This window comes from Mesoplodon bidens, assembly GCF_964165515.1.
Source record: "Mesoplodon bidens genome assembly, chromosome: 5".
Taxonomy (NCBI): Eukaryota; Metazoa; Chordata; class Mammalia; order Artiodactyla; family Ziphiidae; genus Mesoplodon; species Mesoplodon bidens.
The window spans coordinates 32581067-32604427 of record NC_138161.1 but is presented as its reverse complement, the minus strand read 5'-3'; the positions used below and the strand labels follow the sequence as shown (position 1 = coordinate 32604427).

The 23361-nt window shown below is 36.1% G+C and overlaps 1 protein-coding gene across 1 annotated transcript in view; it reads left to right on the top strand.

Moving 5' to 3' along the window:
• ROBO1 (roundabout guidance receptor 1) overlaps nucleotides 1–23361 on the top strand; it is a 401385-nt gene that overhangs the window by 333075 nt on the left and 44949 nt on the right. The window contains exons 16-22 of the mRNA XM_081234266.1: nucleotides 704–875; nucleotides 4596–4793; nucleotides 8925–8951; nucleotides 10367–10409; nucleotides 17302–17456; nucleotides 20004–20339; nucleotides 22532–22639. Of these exons, the coding sequence (XP_081090392.1) occupies nucleotides 704–875; nucleotides 4596–4793; nucleotides 8925–8951; nucleotides 10367–10409; nucleotides 17302–17456; nucleotides 20004–20339; nucleotides 22532–22639 (1039 nt within the window). The remainder of the gene's footprint in view (nucleotides 1–703; nucleotides 876–4595; nucleotides 4794–8924; nucleotides 8952–10366; nucleotides 10410–17301; nucleotides 17457–20003; nucleotides 20340–22531; nucleotides 22640–23361) is intronic.

Genomic DNA, 23361 nt, shown 5'->3' with positions numbered 1-23361 from the left:
TGTATCCTGCTATCAGTTTTATTTTTAAAAACCATGTTTCTGCCAAGATACTTTAGATTATTCAGAAGCTCTCTCTTTTTAAATCAGCTGTTTCTCGGTTTTGACATGAAAGGTGATGGGACTGCGACAGCACCAGGTAATTTTATCTAGAGAACTGTTGAAGTAAAATATTAGACACAGAGTTTCCTACTCGCTTTTGTTTTGTGATATCCTGTCAGCTAGTATTATGCAAGTCCATAGCAGGAATGCAAATACTGAATGATAATAGGTAAGTTATTGTTCTTTATCTAGATGTATACAGCTTTTTGCAAGTTCCTTTTATTTTTTCCTGGCATATAATTTCTAGGAGTTAAAAAACAAAAAATCCTGATAAGGTTAATAAGAACCAGGGTCTTGGTAGAATCATTTGTAGCATCATCTGATATAATCCTTTGTAGAAACTTCTGTAGAATCACCTGGTATAATCCTTTAAAAGTATATAAGAAAGTTCAAGGAGGTCTTTAAGGTAGTACTAAGGTACTACTAGGTTTGACTACAGAGTCTTCTCAGAACTAGATCCAGGGAAAAATGACTTTTGAAACTTCCTACATTAGGCTCATGACAGGTCTGAACTCTGTCTAAGTCTAAAACCACAGTTCTAGGTCTAAAACCACAGTGCTGATCTTTGCATTAACTTACATAACTTGTTGTGTTCTTCTTATAGGTTTGGTGTCTGGGCAATGAAACTCGATACCATATAAACAAGACAGTAGATGGTTCCACCTTTTCTGTAGTTATTCCCTCACTGGTTCCTGGGATCCGGTATAGCGTAGAGGTGGCAGCCAGCACTGGGGCTGGAGCCGGGGTGAAGAGTGAGCCACAGTTCATCCAGTTAGGTGAGTGCCAGTGCAGATATGGTTTGAAAGACATATCAGTGTACCGACTGTCCTGCTTTTCTTTTTGGTATATAGTGGAGCCAACCATTGCAAGTTGAATAGGCTATGGAATGTGGCAATAGAATTATGAAAATGATGATGTTAGCTTTATTTTACCTATCTATAATATCACAACTAAATTTAAACTTATCCAAGCACACATTTTTAAATGATATTTTAAGCAAAAGGCTGTCAGTATTGTGTCATCCTAATCCTGTCCTATTGAATTTGTTTCATCTTTTCAATAAATACTATTAATTGAGTGACAAGGATACCTCAGGGAACAGGAAAGATGCAGTCTGCACCTGCATGGAACTTACAGTGGTTTGGGTTTAAAAAAAAAAAAAAAAAACAACTTAAACTAGGTATTGGAAGTTTACAACTATATGCAATTTATATCCACCATTTATGTGTCTTTAAAATTGTATTGCTGGGCTTCCCTGGTGGCACGGTGGTTGAGAATCTGCCTGCCAATGCAGGGGACACGGGTTCGAGCCCTGGTCTGGGAGGATCCCACACGCCGCAGAGCAACTAGGGCCGTGAGCCACAACTACTGAGCCTGCACGTCTGGAGCCTGTGCTCCGCAACAAGAGAGGCTGCGGTAGTGAGAGGCCCATGCACCGTGATGAAGAGTGGCTCCCGCTTGCCACAACTAGAGAAAGCCCTCACACAGAAACGAAGACCCAACACAGCAAAAATAAATTAATTAATTAATAAACTCCTATCCCCAACATCTTCTTTAAAAAAAAAATTGTATTGCTTTTGATAACAAAAGAGAGATTGAGACGTAAAAGAGCAGTGGAATATGACATATGCTAATTACTTAGAAAGTTAAAAATGCAATGTGTGCTTCAAAAGTGGTTAGATGAATAAAAAAGAAACACAAAAACCTGACAGAAGCCTTAGTTACCACACTTCATGATAGACAATGTGGCATGAACATAAAATTCAAATTTATTGGTTACCAGTAAAATCTGAAACAAACAACAAAAAAACAGCAACAAAATTATACATGGAAAGGGGAGAGAAAAGGGTCAGATATTAAGAGGTGACATTTAAATTAAGATACGAAGAAGTATATAGTCAACTTTGTTCCTTTCACATCAGAAGTTAAGCATTAGTAATATTTCATGCCGGTTGCTAAATTATGAAAATGAATCAGATACATGAATCTTTATATATCGCAAATAAGTATATAGTACTGTTGCATGTTGATAATATTGATGACATCTTAGAAATTATTTCAGAACAAAATTAAGAAGCATTCCACTGTGAATAAACTTTGTTGCTGTATGTAATGAACTTTGCATTCAATTTGGAAACAGCTATTGATATTTCAGTGTTAAGATTGCTACCTGCTGTAACAGATAACATTGCAGAACTTCTGCAGTGTAATATAATAAAGTCTACCTGAAGTCCAGTGGTTGCAGCTATGGAGGGTCACAGGCTGATGAGGCATCACTTCTTTAAAATGGGGCTTCCAAGGTTGACCCTGGGCCGGAAGAAAGGAAGAAAAGAAACACATAGTGTGGAGGAGGGTTTAAATGGCACATGTCTGGAAATGGTGCACATCACTGTTACACAGAACTTGGTCTTATGATTCCAAACAGATGAATGGCAACACTGCCAAATCAAGTAACTGGCTAGGGAGCTACCAGCCAACAACTCTATGCTATGAGAGTATCATTCAAGTCTTTAGTGGAGAGCTTGCTGCTTCTGCCACAGCCATTGGCCAGAATTTGATTTTTGGATTATCTTTTACAACTAGCACTTTTTTTTCAACAGAGATTATAATGTACACAACTTTTAAACAAAAAGAGCTTCATGGTTTATTTCTGGTTCATTTATTCCAAAATTTTTAGGCAATACTGAAAACTATGTTTAAAAATTGCTTGATGCATCTGTTACAACATTATCTAAGGTATGGGGGAAAATAGTCTGAACATAGATCTTCTTACTCAAATAGTTGCCTAGTTTTGTGAAAAGTCAGTATTAACTTATTAAAACTGAAATTAAAAGTTACATGGTGATGACCTTATACATTGTCATGTCATTTACTTATTTTGTATAATATATGACTTTCAGTACTGGGTTTTCAAATATGAATTAGAAAAAGGACCATGTGTAATTTTATTTATTTAAGATTTAAATCATGGGGTTTAAGGGTCAAATTGGTTTTCTTGAAATTATAGATGTGTTCCAATTTTCCATATCTTAATATAGCCTCAGCTGCAGTGAGACAAAGACTGAGGTACAGAGAGGCCATTTTAATTAATTCATTAGTCACACCACACTTTATTCTGTTAAGCCCATCTGGTCGCCTGCATGGAACCTCTCTTGGCTGTCTCCATAAAATCTGAAGCTACCCAACTTAACCTTGCACAAATAGCCATGAAATCTATAAACCTAGCAGATACAAAGGGTGTAGTAGAAATAAAAAGAAGAGTCAGCTTGGTGAACTTTCAGAGGATGAAGTGCTCGTAGGATAACCATGGATAAAAGAGTCTGGAACATGAAATAAAACTTTCAGTCAACAAACAGTTGAAGGCAGGTGACAGCAACTGCTTGTGAAAATAGGTGTTTCAGACTTGACCCGCCATAAAATGAAATCTGGAATTCTGTTCAAGAAAAAAGCAAATAAAAAGCACACGCATGCACAACATGAGCAGCAATTTAGCCTTTTTACATAGAAAGGGGTGCTATTTTCCTAAGACTGTTTCCTTAGCCATTGAATGCTACTTATTTTACCTGCCAGTGTCTTAACAGAATGCAATGTCACTTAATAAGAAAAAATAATCAGTAAGCATATTTTTCTGTTTGAGAAATGTTATTCATAACTAATGAGTTAAACCAATTATTTTTCTTGGAAAAAATAGAGTTTTGGACTGAAGCAAATGTTTCTACTTTAAAGCAGGTGGTGTTAGCAGAACATTTTCAGAGTCAAATGCACAGGCTTCAGTAGTTGTGGCACGCGGGCTCAGTAGTTGTGGCACATGGGCTTAGTTGCTCCGAGAATAGCCATAAATTCTATCAATTTTTAATTCTTGAATCAAAATAGCTGACAGAAAACGGGAGACTTTTTGACTATTCATAACACTTGATAATTCTTGCCCATATATATATTTTTTTAACACAATATTTTATTTATTTTTATTTATTTGTTTATTTATTTTTTGCAGTACGTGGGCCTCTCACTGTTGTGGCCTCTCCTGTTGCAGAGCACAGGCTCGGGACATGTAGGCTCAGTGGCCATGGCTCATGGGCCCAGCTGCTCTGCAGCATGTGGGATCTTCCCGGACCAGGGCACGAACCCGTGTCCCCTGCATCGGCAGGTGGACTCTCAACCACTGCGCCACCAGGGAGGCCCTCTTGCCCATATTTAATGAACGTTCTTATAGCTATTGCTGGCCATTGTTATTATTTTAAAAGAAAGATTTTTCATAGTTCTTTCAATAGTAACATGATTTTAATTTTTCATTGTTTTTTTATTAATGATTCTGAATTTTTATAGACCCTTCTAAACATAGTTTCAAACAATGTGTTTCTGAGGCAGTTAAGCGTCTTAGACTATTCAAGGGTGGGAGGAGGGGAGATACACACACACACACACACACACACACAATCTTTTTTCATTGTCTCATTGAGTTTTACACCCAAATTAACCCAAATACGGCATTTCAGATTCTCATGGAAACCCCGTGTCACCTGAGGACCAAGTCAGCCTTGCTCAGCAGATCTCAGACGTTGTGAAGCAGCCAGCATTCATCGCAGGAATTGGGGCAGCCTGTTGGATCATCCTTATGGTTTTCAGCATCTGGCTCTACCGACACCGGAAGAAGAGAAATGGGCTGACTAGTACTTATGCGGGTATCAGAAAAGGTATTAGCTTTCCGAAGTTTTCCGTATTTTACTCTGTTTACATAACTCTTCATTTTAATCTGTGACTCCAAGTTATTCATGATTATGCATATCCTATATTAAATTATTTTAATATATAAAGATTTTCAAAAGCGCTTTTATTTTATTGCAATATCTAGGTATAACCTCCTCTTGAGTATCAGTACTACAAACAGGCTTATCAGTTTCAGGCCCAGTTCCTTTAAAATATATTTCACCAGGGTAGGTCTACACTTCGTTGTGATACCATTCCCTTGTTCTCTTAGGGAATTACTTTATTACTTTATATTCTGGAGAAAAATTTTTAATCTCCTTGTCACAGGAATTATAAATACGAGCTTTGGACTGTCACACAACTTTAAAGGGGGTGTTGTTGCCCTTTGTAAAGCTAAAGATATTATTTATAAATAATGATATTTCAGATTATTTCTGATTATTTATAAAATAGTTTCTTAATAAATGTGCTTCAGTTTTCAGAGAGAGGAGGTTTAGTACTTTTTTATTGTTAAATTTAAAGTTGCAGAGCTGAATATGTATATACTGTTAATGGGTGATGATGATTTGTTAAAAATGTGTTTACAGTTTAGAAGAGAACATTTATTTGGCTGCAATTGTTTACAATTTTATGGATGAGCCAAAGATGCTAAGGATTTCACAGACACTTTTACCACATATTCTTGAAGTCTGTAGATTGGTGGTTTGTATTTTATATTTTTTTATGAGGTTGCTCAGATAGATAATCCTTTTGCCTTTCCCTCCTAAAATAGCTTCATCAGCTCTGGGCATCAGATCTGGGCTCTAAGGCAGGGTGATTGTATGTCCCAGTTTTCAGGCCACCGTCCCAATTTATGTCTTTAGTCCAACTAAATTATTTACTGTGTTCCTTTGGCTCTTAAAATTGTCCTAGTTTTTGGATGGCAAATTATACATTCACCCTAGTTATAGGGTCCATACTTAAGTCTAAGATAACACTTTTGCTGCAAAGCAAATCTAAAGAGGATGACCAGTAAACACATACCCCCCTGCACCATCACCACCCTTTAAAAAAAATTGTCTACATGTTTCCTATGTGAACATTTCCTACATGGCTTGGCCAAGTCATTTCTCTGATGATATGGCAAAGGCAGAATTTGTTAGTGCTAGCTAGACCTTTTCTCAATGAAACGTTCTACTGAATATCCCTGTACGCTTGTAAAACAGTCGGGGACAACAGTCTAAAATATTTGTGCCCTTGGTCCCAAGGGGTCTTGGCAAGAGTCAACACAAATTCATCACCCACACTATGGAAATCCATGAATGTGCCTCCTGTCCATGGCTCCATAGCAATCTCTTCATGTACATACGTTCACCTTAGTGTTATCATCCTTAAATATGTTTTTTTTTTCAGATATCTGTCCTATGCAGAGATAAAGCAAAATGTCAGTATCCCTGCCTGTGAAATGGAAAATGAGGGCTGGGAGGTTACTGCAAAGAGACTGGGTGCTCCTTACGTATACAAAGTAGATCAATATCAGGCACACATATTACCATATAAAACCTTTGACTGAAAAACAAGGCAGAGAAGGGGTTTGTGGGTGTCAGTGTGTTGTGAAGCTGGGCAGGGGCAGGCTGTTGGGAGTTGTGTGTTTGAAAGCCCATCTGAATGAAGAAAAGTGACTAATTAACATCTAGACGTAGAGTCTCCTGAATTCCCCAGGAATCCTGTATTTTTATTGCCATAAAGTATGATAGCTGTGTAGTTGTAACAATTGAATGCTCTCTCTTGCCTTGAAATCTAAATATGTGACATGAAACCCTCTTCCCTTCGGAAATGTTTCTTTTCCTTTACTAATGTACTTTAAGCATGCTGGCAAATGCCTATGTGCTCTTTCTGCAAAACCTGTAAAACTAATATCATTGTCCTTTTAACTAGCTTGTGTTTAAGCAGAAATCATAGAACATAATTACAAATGTAATTGGTGAGCATTTGATTCTGCTTTCCTCACTTTGCCGTGTTAGCACTTTTTCATAATTCTGGTTGTATGCAGTTTTAAAAAGTGCATCCTGAAATCTTAAATTGTCTATGCCCGAAACAATGCTGGTAATTCTAAGAAAAAAGGAAGTGAAATATTTTAAAGAAATCAATAGCCTGTTGACCTATAAACCATCAAACCAGAGTGTGACTTCAGGTAATAGTGAGCATTTTTAACATTTCCCCCCTACATTTATCTGGAGGTGTGCCCTCTGCTCGTACCCCTTGTCCACATACATCCACGTAGTGGGAGTTTATTTTATTACTGGAAGCTTTGAGAATTAAGTTGTCCTTTGGTGTACAAGCTGTAAAAATGTCTTTTAGACAGAACTCTTTTCATCTCTTCTTCAATTCCTTAAACTGAGGTTAGCAGTTGGCTAGGAATACTGACAGGGACCTTTCATTTTTTGCCTGTGTCCTTTTGATTGAAAATTAATGTTCAGGCACTGCATTCTTGCTTGAGTAGCTTTACTTTCAAATGTATCTCTTTATTATTTTTTATGAGGACTAGTTACTATGGCTCTGAATTTTTGATTGTAGCTAAATTACATTGACTCTCTGAAAAGACCCGACTGAAAGAAAACACAATAGAATTCCTAAGACAGAGACTGCTGTGCAGCAAAGGAAGCCCAGTGTATAAACTGGATCCCCAGCATTGAGGGTTTTGTTTTTGTTCTTCCTAGTATCTCAGAAATAAAATGGTTTGGTAAGAAGTGACAGTTGTAAAGGATGCTACGGCATTTGAATTTGCAGCCCCGGTGCTCTAATCTTCGAGTAAATTTCTTGGAGACATTCAAATATGAAGTGGAAAATACATTTTTGGCAGCTTTTTGATCCGTGATAAGTAATCAATATTCTAGTTTGTGTGTATTAAGGATTTCTTAAAAGCAAATTTTAGTCTACAAGGAAGTAATGTAGATTTCCTTGCTTTCTTTACCAGAGCAGTGTTTACTTTAAATTAACGTGAAGAGCTTGGAAAAAAAATCAGCCTCTCCCTCTATGAAATGACATGGGAATAGCTGTGGTGTTATCCAACACCCAGGAATGAGAGAAGATAGGAAAAGTGGCGGAGGCAAGGCTGCTACTTTTGAGGTCTGCAGTTCAATTTCAGGCATTATTGATTGGATTAAGATTTATAACTGCAGAGTGAAGGTGTTCAGAGGGGCATTATTGTTCTATTGTTTAGCTTTTGGTGTGGTATTAAAAAAAAAATGCTCAGCCTACTTCTAGAAAGCTTCTAAATGTAAACTATAATAGAGAAGTTAAAGTTTAAAACTCCCCATTTTTCCTGTCCATTCACAAATTTCTATCATGATAAAAATGTAGCATTACACTGTTTATATGACAAGTATCAGGCATTTCTTGGCAATGAAACAATTCAGTTTTATGGGTTTTTTGTTCCAGTTCTTTCTTTGCTTGCTGCCTTCCTTTCTTCCTCCCTCCTTCCATCTCTTTCTTCCCTTTTTCCTCTTTCTTTCTCTTTCTTTCTTTCTTTCTTTCTTTCTTTCTTTCTTTCTTTCTTTCTTTCTTTCTTTCTTTCTTTCTTTCTCTTCCCCCCTCCTCCCTCCCTCCCTCTCTCTCTTTCTTTCTTTCTCTTTTCATCTTTCTATCTTTCTCTCTGTCTCCTTCCCTCTGTCTCTCTTTCGATGATGAATACTTAAATGCACCTATTAGTTAGCCCACTTTAATAAGCATTTACTTTAAGATTTCTAGATAAGGTTTACGTAAGACCCTGATAATACTTGTTTAAGAACCCATTATCCAATGTTTGGAAATGATTAATAGTAGAGGCCTCCTGTTTGTACTAAAGCCATGAGCTAAATCTCTATTACTAAATGCAGGGGTCATTTGCAGGCTAACCCAGCACAATCCCCACCCCCACCCATCCTAGAACATCAGACCCTTCAAAATGGTACCTCAGAGACAAGCTTCTTTTTTAACCTCAGATTTGGTTTTATTCATATATCAGCGTGTCAGAACTACTGGCCTAGTTATTTACATTTGTTTTATGTTCAGCTGTCTGCTTGATTTATACTAATGTGATATGTTCCCTTTCTCTCTTCAGCTTAATAACTGGTTTATATTTTGTTTTGATTTTTCAGTCCCGTCTTTTACCTTCACACCAACAGGTATATATTTGCGCTTACCCCCCTCCTATTCTTCGTTAGTTTGGCATGTGTTGTACTATTGTGTTTCTGTTCTGATTTCATTTTCTGCAGTAAGCTGGGGGGAAAGGACTTACAATGGAAGACAGTACTTCATTTACTCATGCCAGGCATGCACTTGAAGTAGAAATGGTTGGTGTTGCTTGTCATTCCTTCAATGCCATTACTTATTCGTGACTCCGCATTGCATCTTAGCCTTGTTTGCATGTGTTTCATTAGATAGACACACTGTTTCTACCCTCAGCATGATTTAACATGCTAATGATCACATTGATTATTTCAGACTTGGCAGTGCATTTTTTTCCCTTAACTTAAGCTTTCAGGTTTTCAAACAAAAAATTCTCTCCCTTACAATTCTCTATCCGTACAATCAACATTCTTAAAGGTAACCAAAATATCCAGCACATGTGAAAGATAAAACTTGTCATTTTCCTTAAGTCCGAGTACTAAGATTCCATTCCATTCAGTTTCTTTCAAAGTGGGTCCTCTTCCTTCGATTCACCTTTAGTAAAAGATGTACCTGTAGCCTTTCCTCCTCGGTTTTAATCCAGTTATTATAATCACTGGGAGCACTTATCTCTCCTTAACAGACTCCCAGTTTGGAGTTCTTCTAAGTAGCAGAATTTGGCAGCTTTTAGAAACATATTTCTTCTTAGAAAATGGGTCTGTATTTACAGAAATGCTAATATCCTTAACCCCTTGCCTGACTATGTGCAAATCTTTTTCTGTTATGGCTAAATTTTATACCCATAATTTATTAAGCCGAGAATGCTTTCAAGAGCATTAAAATATATTTTCACTATGTATACACGTCTGATGAAAATACATTGAGAAGGGTTTTCACAAGCCACAGTAAAAACTAGGTCGCATTCATTACTAGTCACAACTTGGCATACATCTTTGTGTGTGGAGAGAAAGAAGGTTTATTTTAACGTTTACCTTTGTCTTACTGGTACTCATATTTCTGGGGAAATGGTCTGGTAGGTTTTTTTCTTCCCAAATTTAAGATTCCACTTACATAAAATCATGAAATTACATGAAAATAATAAATTCAAAATCGGAATCTATGAGAATGTGAATGTACAAACGTGTAATAGTTATAGTTAATAAGAGTGAACTGAAGTTGGCTTCTGCTTAGTTTTCGACCTTGTTGGCACATAAAGAAAATAAAAATAACTCACATCTAACTCTGTACCATCTTAAAAAAATACTAGTTGAATTGGAAATCTGCTATTTCCTGTGATGAATTTTTGCAATGCTTCTAAGTAGAAAGGAAGAAAACATGCAATTCTAGAAATATGCTCATGAATGTCATAACTTTTGATATATAAACACAAACATGTCTATTAATTGTTCCTTTTTTTTTGGTAACATTCCAGTAACTTATCAGAGAGGAGGCGAAGCTGTGAGCAGTGGAGGGAGGTAACTATCCTGCTTGTTTTGTAGATTCTCAGGGGAATTCCAGGTATTTCTTCTTGTCTTCATCGATGACATCACTTTCTTTGCTTAAAAGGTTTAACTTAAAGGTGAAATTTGTTTAAATATTTCGGAAATACTCCATTCTGTTGTGCTGTGGAGCCAAGCTTGTTTACGTACAAATGCACTTGATTGGAGCTGTTGCATTTTAGTCAGTGAACACCAGAGGGAGCACTTTAACCGGGAAAGACAGACTTGCTGATTTAGCAGATGATTAAAAGGAGTTAAAGTAATTAAGCGATGGCCTTTATGAAGATTAAGAAATATAGCTAGTTAACAGATACTATCAAAGAAAAAAATGTTCATTTGGAAACCTGCTGAACACAGCATTGGCTCATAAGTTGTTGTAGTTTATGTCTGTTTGTTTGTTCTTGTTATGAATTCAACATAGTTCAGTCTCCATTTGCCGGGAAATATGTTGAAATAAAAGGAGGATCTAGGTAGCTTGTTAACACGGAAGTTTTTTTTTTTTTTCCTCTCATTAAAATGAACCTCAATCCTACATTTATGATTTTTGGTAATTATTATTCAGTGAACTTTAATATATTCACAGAGAAATCACAAATTCATGTGACAGGTGTCTGAAAGGGGCTGAAAGAAGGTATAAGTTACATGAGTCAAGCTTCAGGATTTTCTATGACAATTTTTTCTTTTCAAAAACAGTAACCTCTAGCTTAAGGTGTAAGAAAAAAAACCTTTTGACCAAAACCATTTTCTAATTCAAATTCAGTTAACTTATTGAGTGTCCTGCTTTGTATAGTTAGATAATGTGATTGCCAACTGGAAAAGATAAAAATAAGAAAGAGTCGTGAAAACAATGTTGACCATCTTTAGCAAATGCTGTACAAATTTGACAATTAGCACTGCTCTTTTCTTTCCTGGGTACTGCTGCTAGCTTCCTGTTTTCATACCTGTGAAACAAAGTCAGCCACTGAAAGACCCCAAAGCGAAGGAGGTCTTCGTAAGGAGTAAATCCACTTGATTCAGGAATTAAACCAGGGCATGTTTTTGCATCCAGGGCAATTCTGTCTAAATCATACCCCAGACATTCATGAAACAGTCTCTGGCATAAGAACATTCTCTTGTGGATAAATCCGGAACCTGATGATATAACCACCTCTCTACATGTGTATATTCATGACAGTAGACTTCAGCTTTCTCATTAATCAGATCTTGTGAAAATGCTTATTGAGCATCTTCTATGGGTTCTGCACCAGCCTCTGTGCATGAGCACGTGCACAGATGTGCTTTCTCTCTCACACATACACATGCACACACATATAAAATATGTCTAGTTTCTGCTGTAAAGGAATTTTCAACCTAGGTAGACCAAGTTATCAAGGAGGAAATGATGACAGGGATCTCTCGGTACCAAATGCTAGTTTCTTCAGCAGGACTGAAAAATTACAAAGTTCCATTTGGAAAGCTCGCTAAATCGTCATACAGAATTAACCTTCTGAATGTAAAAATAGTATAACAGTGAAATGGATTTATTTTAAATACCCAATAGAAATGATCTTTTTACCAAATAAAATGACAAAAAATGCTGGAATGTTATAGAGGCAACAGTTAAATAAAGATCTTAGAGTTAGTGCTCAAAATGACAGTTATATACACAATTTTAAATTTATTTATTCATCAAACCTATTTATTGAATACCTACAATGTGACAGGCAGTGTTCTAGTTGCCTGGGATGCGTCAGGGAGCAAAGTCAAGAAAAGTTCCTGTCCTTCTGAATGTTACATTTAGTAGGGGAGATAGAAGATTAATAATAAACATTTTTTAAAAAGTCAACTCTATAGTAGAAGCAGTTGGTGAGTGCTTTGGGAAAACTAGAACAGGGGAAGAGCATCAGGAGGAATGCATTAGGAAGAGGTCTCATTTTCTAGCCATTTGTGAGTGGGTGTGTGTGTGTATGTGTGTGTGTGTGTTCTGTGTATGTGTGTTGTGTGTGTGTGTGTTCCATGATCCAGTGTGGTAAGAGAATGAACAGTGAGTCAGACTCTTGTACTCACTTCTCTGATGCCATCCCTTAAACATTGGATTCCCTCAGGCATCTCAGACTCTGTGAGCCCTCACTGTATCACGCGACTCATCTGGTTAATGACACCTAAGTCAAAATGTCAAGTCGTCCTCTTTCCTGCATCAATCACTGCATTTGGTTGATCCTGCCTTCTTCTCCCTTCACTATCACTGTATTGTTTCACTTCAAGCTCTTTTTGTCCCTTGTCTAATCTGTTAAAAATGCTCCCAGCAGTCCTGCCTTCATCTACCTTCATTAGAACTATTTCCTGTTAATTCCCTTTGCCCATTGGAGACAGAATGAAATTTTGAAATGCATATGGATCATGTCTCTGAGCTTCTGAAGATCCCAGTTTCAGTACAACACACTATATATATATATATATATACGTGGGCCTCTCACTGTTGTGGCCTCTCCCATTGTGGAGCACAGGCTCCGGACGCTCAGGCTCATTGGCCATGGCTCACGGGCCCAGCCGCTTTGCAGCATGTGGGATCTTCCCGGACCGGGGCACGAACCCGTGTCCCCTGCATCAGCAGGCGGACTCTCAACTACTGTGCCACCAGGGAAGCCCAAGAACACACCATATTTAAAATAGCAAGTCCAAATTGGGCAGAGCATGTGAAACCCACAACCTCTAGGGCCCTGTAGCCCTCCTCGTATCTCTGTGTGCCACCCCCTACAACCCACTGTGTCAACCCACCTGCCAATCACCAATATTGCATTCTCTTCTATGCACTTATTACATCAGCCCGTAATGTGTCCCCCCTCCCCCTGTTAGTTGGCTGAGGTTCACCTGCTGTGTCCTCCGTGAGCTCTGTGCTGTATAAATACCACAGTTAAGCACCTAATAAGAGGTAATGTAATTATCTTTTGTTTATATCAGAGGGTCAGCAAATTATGGCTCTTGGTCTGAATTTGATCTGACACCTGTTTTTGTAAATAAAGACTTCTTAAAATACAGCCAGACTCATTTGTTTACATATTGTCTATGACTGCTTTCCCACCACAATGGCAGAGTCAAGTAGTTGAAACAGAAAATATATGTCCCACAAAGCCTAAAATGGTTGCCCTCTAATCCTTTATAGAAATAGTTTTCTAACTCCTGGCTTAAATGATTGTTTCCCACAATAAAAGGTGAGATCCTGGAGTTAGAGGCTACTGATTTATTAATCAATAATTAAATGCATGAATTTTTGTAATGCAATAAATGTAATTTATTGGATTATATCCATAAATTCAATATATGAATTATTGATCTTTGAAAGATATCCACAAAAAGTATCTAAAGAAGGAAGGGATGAGTTATTGAGTAAACAAATGTCAGAAGACTTGAGTTCAGTCCTTGATGAGAGAAAATTTGGGGCCCTGGACATTTTCCTCTGATAAAAGAGAAGGTTGAGAGAAAAGGAGAACCTGAGAGCTCTGCTTGTTCTCAAAACTGTGAATTTTGCTCTTCACATAAAAGGGAAAATGAGGATAGCGGTAAGCAAAGAGACCTCTTCTCAACTTAAAAAGGGGGAAGGATCTGCAGTGTAATCCAGTGGCAGATCATGGATATTAAGTGGCTGTTTCTATTCACTTGTTTTCCTTACCTCACACATCTCGATCTCCTCTTCCAAACAAAGAAAACCTAGTTGAAATCCAAACCGCAGCAGAAACCAGGAAACAGCAGAGAAAGCCTGAAGAAAAGCATAGGAAAGTCAGGCTAACCAGGTCGAGAATGCCAATAGCACATTTCCTGGCAGTGGGAGGTAAGAAAGAAAGAGTTCAGGCCTTGCTTCTCTTTGAAGGACTGACCACTCTCAGCTCTATCCCTTGCCTCTTTCTGGGCTTCAGAATTCTTTCAAGCTATCAAAAGAAAGAGGAGACAGCCTATAGGCAACCCTTGCTGCTAGGCCCCTTCACTACTTTCCCCAGCCCCTGGACCCTTTAGTATTAGTATTTTATTTTGTGGTTTAGGAGTTCAAATAGGTTTGTTTGTTTGTTTGTTTGTTTGTTTTTGGAGTGAGTGATTGGAATATCTGGAGTAACAAGAGCAGAGGAATTGAAGGTAATTGCCACGTAATTATTTAAGTGCATTTGTCTTCTTTTCCTTTGTGACAAAAAACTATCCCCTTAATATAAGCTAGTAGTTAAATATGGTTTTTGAGAGCCCTCCTCTCTTCCTTTCCCTGATAATATCTTTTTGAAGACAAGGAAAAAATAGGCAAAACTCACATATATTAGCATGAAAATATAACAACTGACATATTATATGGATATATATGTATAATATGGTTGCATTTTTATATATATAAAATATGGTAACATTATATAATAGTTCCGACGGCACTGTGTTTTGTTTCTGCTTCATTTCTTATTTTGGGGCAGCTAAATCTGTCTCATAACACTAGATCATCTTAAATGCATAAAGATAGCTTGAGAGATTGTTAGTTTTTAAAGACCCTAACACCCTTACCAGAGTAGCTACATATGACCTTGACTTCCTCAGAGTTCTCTGAAATACACCCATGGCATTTTAAGATTCATTATGGGCCAGTAATCATGACTCAACCTTCTTCCCTAGATATTAGTATTCCAAACACAAGTCTGAACTGAAAGCTAGGATGTGAATTGTTAATCCTACTTCCTGTTGGAAAGCTCCCATACATATGAAAATTTCTTTCAGCCTCTGATGATATCAAAACGTTCACTTTTAAAAGTGTTTTTCTGAGGGAATCGTAGCATAAAAATATTGTCTATTCCTTTTGAAACATGTAAGACAGGCTTGACCCGTACTTCAAATATCCTATAATATTTCTACAGTATCAAATATGGAGATTTATTTTTAATAATTTAAAAAGTGATAACACACTTTAAGTTCAAGAGAAAATAAGGAAAGCTAAAGACTACTAGAGGGCTTCCCTGGTGGCGCAGTGGTTGAGAGTCCGCCTGCGGATGCAGGAGACACGGGTTCGTGCCCGGTCTGGGAAGATCCCACATGCCGCGGAGTGGCTGGGCCTGTGAGCCATGGCCGCTGAGCCTGCGCGTCCGGAGCCTGTGCTCCACAACGGGTAAGGCCACAACAGTGAGAGGCCCGAGTACCGCAAAAAAAAAGACTACTAGATGCAGAATTTCTATAACCAACATGGATTTCAAAAGCTCCAGATATCTGTGATACAGCTTGCATTTAAATGTTTTACATTTTAACAGGTCAGCAACATTGCTCTTCAAAGCATATTTTTATCAACAATTTTAATAGTAAATTTATTCAGCTTTAACAGCATTATTCTGAATGTTTAGACTTCAGACATTACCCCAATCTTCCTTTTATTAAGAATGTTTGAGGGTTTTAGGACATTTCAGCACTCTCCAGTATATGTGTTTATAGTATTCCGGCTTAGAGTGTGGATTCTACAGACAGACTACTTGGATTTGAATCCCAGATCTGCCACGCACTCACTTTGTGCACCCATGCACAAGTTTCTTAACATTTCTCAGGTATCTCAGTTTCCTAATCTTTAAAATCTGAATAATAATAGTAACTACTCTGTAGATTATTAGAAAGATTAAATGAGTTAATACATATAAAGGTCAGAACAACGCCTCACACATTGTAAACCAAGGGTAAACATTATTATTACAGATATATGTATACACACATATATACATATATATACGTATACAGATATATAACTTATAACTCCATATTTTTCATTTGAAGTGAATTATTCCTCAAATAACCATCATTTGCATAGAAAGTTTCCTCGGTTGATTCTGTGTATGCCAGCATAGGAACCATGGTGAGTGAAATGTCAGGTTCTCGCTTCCCAGGTAAATGAAAGTGTGGTTATTGCACTTTAGCAAAGAAAATGAAACCATGAAGAAAATCTTTTCAGACTCTGTAGTGCCAGTCTGTTTATTGTGGATCTGACAGTACACCATCACCTCTTTTGCTGGATTATCAAATGGAGTCAGTATTGGAAAAGGACCTCAGGATTTCCATTTCTGGACTTCAGTCTGTGTCTCTGGCACTGGTGGTCCAGGGCTGCCATTAATAACTGCTGATGTACTTTGCATTCCCAATGCACAGTGAAAGAGGATTAACATCTGTCGTGCAAAAAAAAAAAAAAAAAAACATGAACGCTGATATTTCTTACAGTGGACATCGTTTTTACCAGATTTAATTCAGTAGCTTTCCTTTGTTTATATAGGATTTATGGCATCTTACATTGTCACCATCAGAAAATGTTGACAAGCTTACAGAACTGTGCACTGAAACACTGATGAGGCTCTCTGCAAAATGTCACAGAGCCCCAAACTCACTGTCTCTGAAACATGGTTTTGAAGAAAAATATGCAGATGTGCTTACTGTGAAGCATCCTTTATCTCAGTAAAGAAGCTTGTTCCATTTTTTAATGAAGTTGTGAGAAGGATCATTATTTTTTAATGGGTCAAAAATTAAGAAATGCAAACTGTCTTAACGAGAATATTCTTTATGCTACTAAAACACTACAAAATATAAGTATCCACATTTTTTAGATTCCATGTTTGATGTTTAGCCACTGTGACTGAAGGCAGAGTAGAGCATTACAAATGGTACAATATTTGTCTCACTGTTTACAACATAATGGCTATATAAACTGAGACGTGCCTCCGAACATTGCATTATAGTTGCCTTGTCTGTGAAATAAAAGGAATTATTATATCTTTCAGCATAGTTGACCAAAGTATTTGTGAGAATAGTGAGATGAAGAATTTCTGGAATTCTGAATAGGAAATATCATTTGCTACTTATATAAAACTTGCTTTTATACATATTTTTTCTTTAGGCCAGGACTTCTCAACATCAGTGAACCTGCCACACAGCCATGGCTGGCAGACACGTGGCCTAATACTGGGAACAATCACAATGAGTGCTCCATCAACTGTTGCACAGCAGGCAACGGAAACAGCGACAGTAACCTGACCACGTATAGTCGCCCAGGTTAGAGGCACAGAGACAGCCTGATAGGCAAGCTTGGCATTGTTAGGAACGAGCCATGAGGAGATAACTTTTGTTTTCTTCTCCTTAAACTGAAAATGAAATTTAATCAACATTTTCATGAAATATTAACCATGGTTTAGCAAACTAGCCTGATTCAAATATTTTCTCCATCCCTGTATCTCCACACCTCACCCTCCACCCAAGAAAGTTTCTCAGTATGCAAAGGGAGAACGGAGAATATAAATTCTAGAGTAGATAGCAAATAAGGAAAAATGAAATTATACAAAAGTATGCATCTTCATAAGAATGTATGTAATTCTAATTTTAATTGTAGTTATTTATAGTATTTATTTTAAAGATTTTAAGAATAAAGCAGATCAAAAGATCAATAGATGTATAGTTTGAGTGAACCAAATTTTTAATAGCAGCAACAATAATAATAATAATTATATGGTGGTAATAAATAATTTTAAATGAAAGCTAACTGAATTTCAAAATTAGATTTTTATAGTATACTAGTAAATCCTAAGATACAAGAAATATGTATCTTTTGCAGGTGTGTATACTAATACTAATTTTGTATTGTATCTTTTTGGTTCAGAAATATGGGTGGTAAATTGCTTGTTAAAACCTCATGCTAAAACATGACAGTAAAATTTGGATGTAGAATATGCAATATGCAAAGGAAAAAACAGAAAATTACAAATAATTCTTACGAAAAACCTTTTAACATTCATTCACAATATAGGAAATATAAAAAGAATCATAAAGAATCAAAATGTATGACTATAGAAGTAAAATGGAGTTAAGGAAAAGGGAGATAGAATATGGCATTTAAGTAAAAAGTGTGATGCACCCTAAAGAACAAATCATAGTCTCCATTGGATATGGATATGGAAATGATATATCCATGTGACCAAGTCCATGTTCTCTAGAGGTCCATATTCTAGTTGTCTAGGCGAAAAAGTGCTCACATAATTATAAGTAAAAGAAAGATTATGCTGAGCCCAATAAAAGAAAAAATGACAATATCCATTTAAATTAATATGTAGAGCTGTGTTGTCTAATGTGGTAGCCTCTGGCTTCAGGTGGCTATTTAAATTTAAATATAATAAAGTACCATTTAAAATCCAGTTCCTCATTTGCACTAGCCACATTTCAAGTGCTCAGTAGCCACATATGGCTAGTGGCTATCATATTAGACAATGCAGAATAGAGCATGTCCATCATCTGAGAGAGTTCTATTGGATGTTACTCATATGGAAAGATTAGCAAAGAAAAATGAGATTGCCAAACCGTATTGCCATTAAAAATATTGTTTAACCACTATCATATAAAACTTAATACCTAGAAATTAGAGATAAGAATTACTAAAAGCCAGATGGATTAAATACCCCTGATCCCTGATCATTTGTTATTGAAATGCAGGGTAGTTGAATTCAGTAGGATAGAGAAATTGCAGATTTTTCTTAAAACTATATTCATTTTTACATCTTTAGTAGTGACCGTGTTAAGTTATCATTTTTTAGGATATCCAGTTGAAAACTAATCCTCAAGGTGACCTGTTAATGTTGCAGCCACTATGAATTAAAATAGTGGTATTTTTACTATTATAACGACTAATTTTTTATTTTAAAAATGTTTTAATTTTAAATGATGATTTTAGTTCTTCCCGCTGTTTGAATATTTTCAGCTACAGGCTTTGAATATTTCCTATATATATATATATTAGTTATTTCACTCTCAAATATTTAAAGAAAGGGAAAATTAGAGTGAAATTGAAATATTAGACACATTAGGTATTATTTCAGGTGTTATTTGATAAATTGCCCGGGCTACTATGATTCATTTTGCCATCATCATTGTCATTTTATACTTCTTGAGGTATCATTATGAAACCATGAAAAATGATTACATAACACCTTTTCCTGATAATGATTATCCTGCACAACCAAGGGAAAAAACTAATAAAATTCTCCTGAGCACTATGTACTGTCACTTTACCTCTGTTCCTCATATTTTTTGAGTAGAGTTATTTTATAAAATATTGAAATCTCAAGTTCTTTCATCTGAGGGCAGAGGGTTCTTTTTTTTTTTTTTTTGGTCTGGATTTTTATCCTATAAGCTTAACTAGTAACTTCAAATAGTTCAGTAATTCCAGACTAGAAAATTTTAAGTTGGCACATAAAGATATTCATGTATATATTATTTTAGTGCAATTCCCATTAATGGGGTTGTTAAAGGAAAATTATTTAAATTGGGTGCATTATTTATAAACTGTGTAACACTAGCAGAAGTTCAGAATTAGTTAGGCTCCATATAAATTACGTGTCCTCTCTCATTCACTCAATTTTTCTTTAGAAAGAACATTTGACTCTGTTCTTTAGAAAGGACATAAGGATATTTGGTCCTTTTTATTCATTATATTTAAGCCCATTTATACTTTATAGAACAGTTTTACTGTGACTCACAAAGCTACTTACAAGGAAATTTAAAACGAATAACCATGCAGAATGACTTTTTCCTTTTCCTCTCCATTGCACATAGCTGATTGTATAGCAAATTATAACAACCAACTGGATAACAAACAAACAAATCTGATGCTCCCTGAGTCAACTGTTTATGGTGATGTGGACCTTAGTAACAAAATCAATGAGATGAAAACCTTCAATAGCCCAAATCTGAAGGATGGGCGTTTTGTCAATCCATCAGGGCAGCCCACCCCTTATGCCACCACCCAGCTCATCCAGTCAAACCTCAGCAACAACATGAACAATGGCAGTGGGGACTCCAGCGAGAAGCACTGGAAACCGTCCGGACAGCAGAAACAAGAAGTGGCACCAATTCAGTATAACATCATGGAGCAAAACAAACTGAACAAAGGTGAAGAGACTTGCCTTTATTCCCATCCTTTTCTGTATTGGCGTCCTTAACCCTTCAGCACTACATGCCGAAGCTTGTCTGGAACTAGCGTGTGAAATCTTTCTTTGGTCACTAAGGTTTTCTTATTTCTTTGGTTTCAAAATTTCCAGTGTCAAAAAGTTAATTAGCACAACAATAACCTTGGAATATTGATTTTATAATAATATATAAGTATTTTCAAATGGTTTGAGATTAATTTAAATTTAATCCTAGGTGAGGGATTGCTCAGGACAATCTTTTATTCATAAGGCAGATGTACAACCATCACAATACCTCACATTTTAAATAAATAGACTCTCCCATTCTTTCCACTCGAGAATGGAAGATAATTGCTTCTACATGGTCATATAAACGAATGGCTTTTTTGATCAAACTGAAGAAAAATAATTAAATTAAACTTGAACTGGAGAAGTGGTTCCATTTGTTATATTTCTCCTACCTCATGTGATTACTAAGACTGCTGCAATGTATGATTTCAGAACCTAAATTTCTTTGGGTAACCTGATTTGAAGTCTGTCACGATAGAACCTAAAATAAATTCTTAGTGTTAGCTTGTTGCAGCAGAATGATATTTTATGGCCTGAAGGGAATGTTCCTTTGTTACAATATGGGTGAGTTGGAAGAGATAGGTATTTGACTAGGTAAAGACTACTGCTTTAATAATGTGATTTGTAAAGTTAGACCTCTGGAAATAAAGGGATTGCTCTGATTTGAATAGGTCAGGGCAATTATGTATGAGTGTCCAGGTAAAGAATACATTTAATTACAGATAATTGGAAACACAGATTTCTTTTTCTTTAGGTTTGAGTTGGGGACAACTTATTAAAGTTGCAGACTGCAAAAAGATAACTTAAGACAAACATTTCATTTAAGATAGTGTTATATGTTTTAATTTAATAATACAGTTATCTTGCTTTTTTTCCCCAGTTTAAGGAAACATTTGATTGGTATAATAAACCAATTCAATGAATATTTATTTTTTTAACCATTTTTTCTCAAAGTATAATTGATGTACACTATTATATAAATTAAAGGTGTACAATATAGTCATTCACAATTTTTAAAGGTTATACTCCATTTATAGTTATTATAAAATACTGGCTATTTTCCTTGTGTTGTACAATATGTCCTTGTAGCTTATTTTATAAATAATAGTTTGTAACTGTTAGTCCCCTACCCCTATATTGCCCCTTCCCCTTCCCTCTCCCCACTGGTAACCACTAGTTTTTTCTCTATATCTGTGTCTGCTTCTTTTCTGTTATATTCACTAGCTTGTTGTATTTTTTAGATTCCACATGTAAGTGATATCATACAATATTTGTCTTTCTCTGTGTGACTTATTTCACTTAGCATAATATATGAGTTCATAACAAAGGCTGACAAAGATGAATAGGAGAGTTTCTGTAATTGTAAAGTTTACAGTGGGAATTCAAACTATTGTCATATTATTCCTGTATAGTATATGGCTTTATTGTGGACTTTGGAAAGGTCTGACAGTCCTCTGTACAAGTATTTCAGAGCTCTGATTTATTGTTTATACTGCTTATAAACAGACTTGGTACGTCAAACTATAATAAAGACACTGGAATGCAACTAGCCTGACAGATTATTACTCAGTACATTCCAGTGGTGAGTTTATCATTTGGATTTTCAGCTCTGCCTAAGTAAGCAGAAGCATTTGTGGGAGACTGAGATACTTCATCTTCTTAACATGCATATATTTTTTATTAGATATAATATTCCTGGCAAGTTTCAGTTTTATGTTTTATTATTTTATTTTTTAAAATGATTCACACACGTGATATTTTCCCAATTTCTTGTTATTAAAATTATTTTGTTACTATATTTTTAAAGATAAGAAGACAAGCAAATCTGATTTCTGCCTTAGCTAATTTATAAGTATTTTAAAAGAAGAAATAGTCCCTGGTAGGATTCATTCTGGTTCATGTGTAGAAGATGATACAATGAGTTTGTATTTTATAAATCTTAAAGGAGACGTGTTTAAAGATCTTTATTTTTTCTTGACCTTTCATTCTGAACACTTATGTACATCTTAGCAGGTGATCAACATGATAGTTTGAAAGCTTAATCACTGGTAAATGATTGAGGCACCAAAATAAATGTTTAATTTTTTTCCCATCTGAAATGTCTAGATTATCGGGCAAATGACACAATTCCTCCAACTATCCCGTACAATCAATCATATGACCAGAATACAGGAGGATCCTACAATAGTTCAGACCGGGGCAGTAGTACATCTGGTAAGTAAGGGAAACCAAGGAGAAAGCCAATCTCTCCTTTAAAAGTATGGTACATTTCAAGATTACAACTTGAATGCTAATGATCTGATATGTGTATATGACATGTCTAATCACTTTATATGATTTGAATCTTCCAGGGATGGGTCTTGTCTCTGCAATTTGAGGGACTGTTCACTCACTAAACCATTTTTTTAACATCTTTATTGGAGTATAATTGCTTTACAATGGTGTGTTAATTTCTGCTGTATAACAAAGTGAATCAGCTATACATATACATATATCCCCGTATCTCCTCCCTCTTGCGTCTTCCTCCCACTCTCCCTATCCCACCACTCTAGGTGGTCACAGAACACCAAGCTGATCTCCCTGTGCTACCATTTTTTATGTTCTATTTGGTAACAAAGATTGAGGCTCCTATTTTCCTCCTCGTTAAAAACCTTTATTAAAGCCAGAAGCATGACTTAATCTTTAAAGGCAGTTGAAACTTTTTTCCATCTCAGCAAAATGTAACTTAAAAATGTTGCACATATAGTTAATCTGCTAAATATGTTACCATTTGAAGGAAGGCTATTAAAGCATATAAAATTTGAGTACACTTGAGTAGAATCAAAAACCTAAGCGATAATATCATGAGATTTAGGTACAGTTGGAACCTGCCTCAGTTTATAATCTCTCTACTATCCCTCACTCAGTTCTTACTCTAAAACCTCGTAAAGCAACTT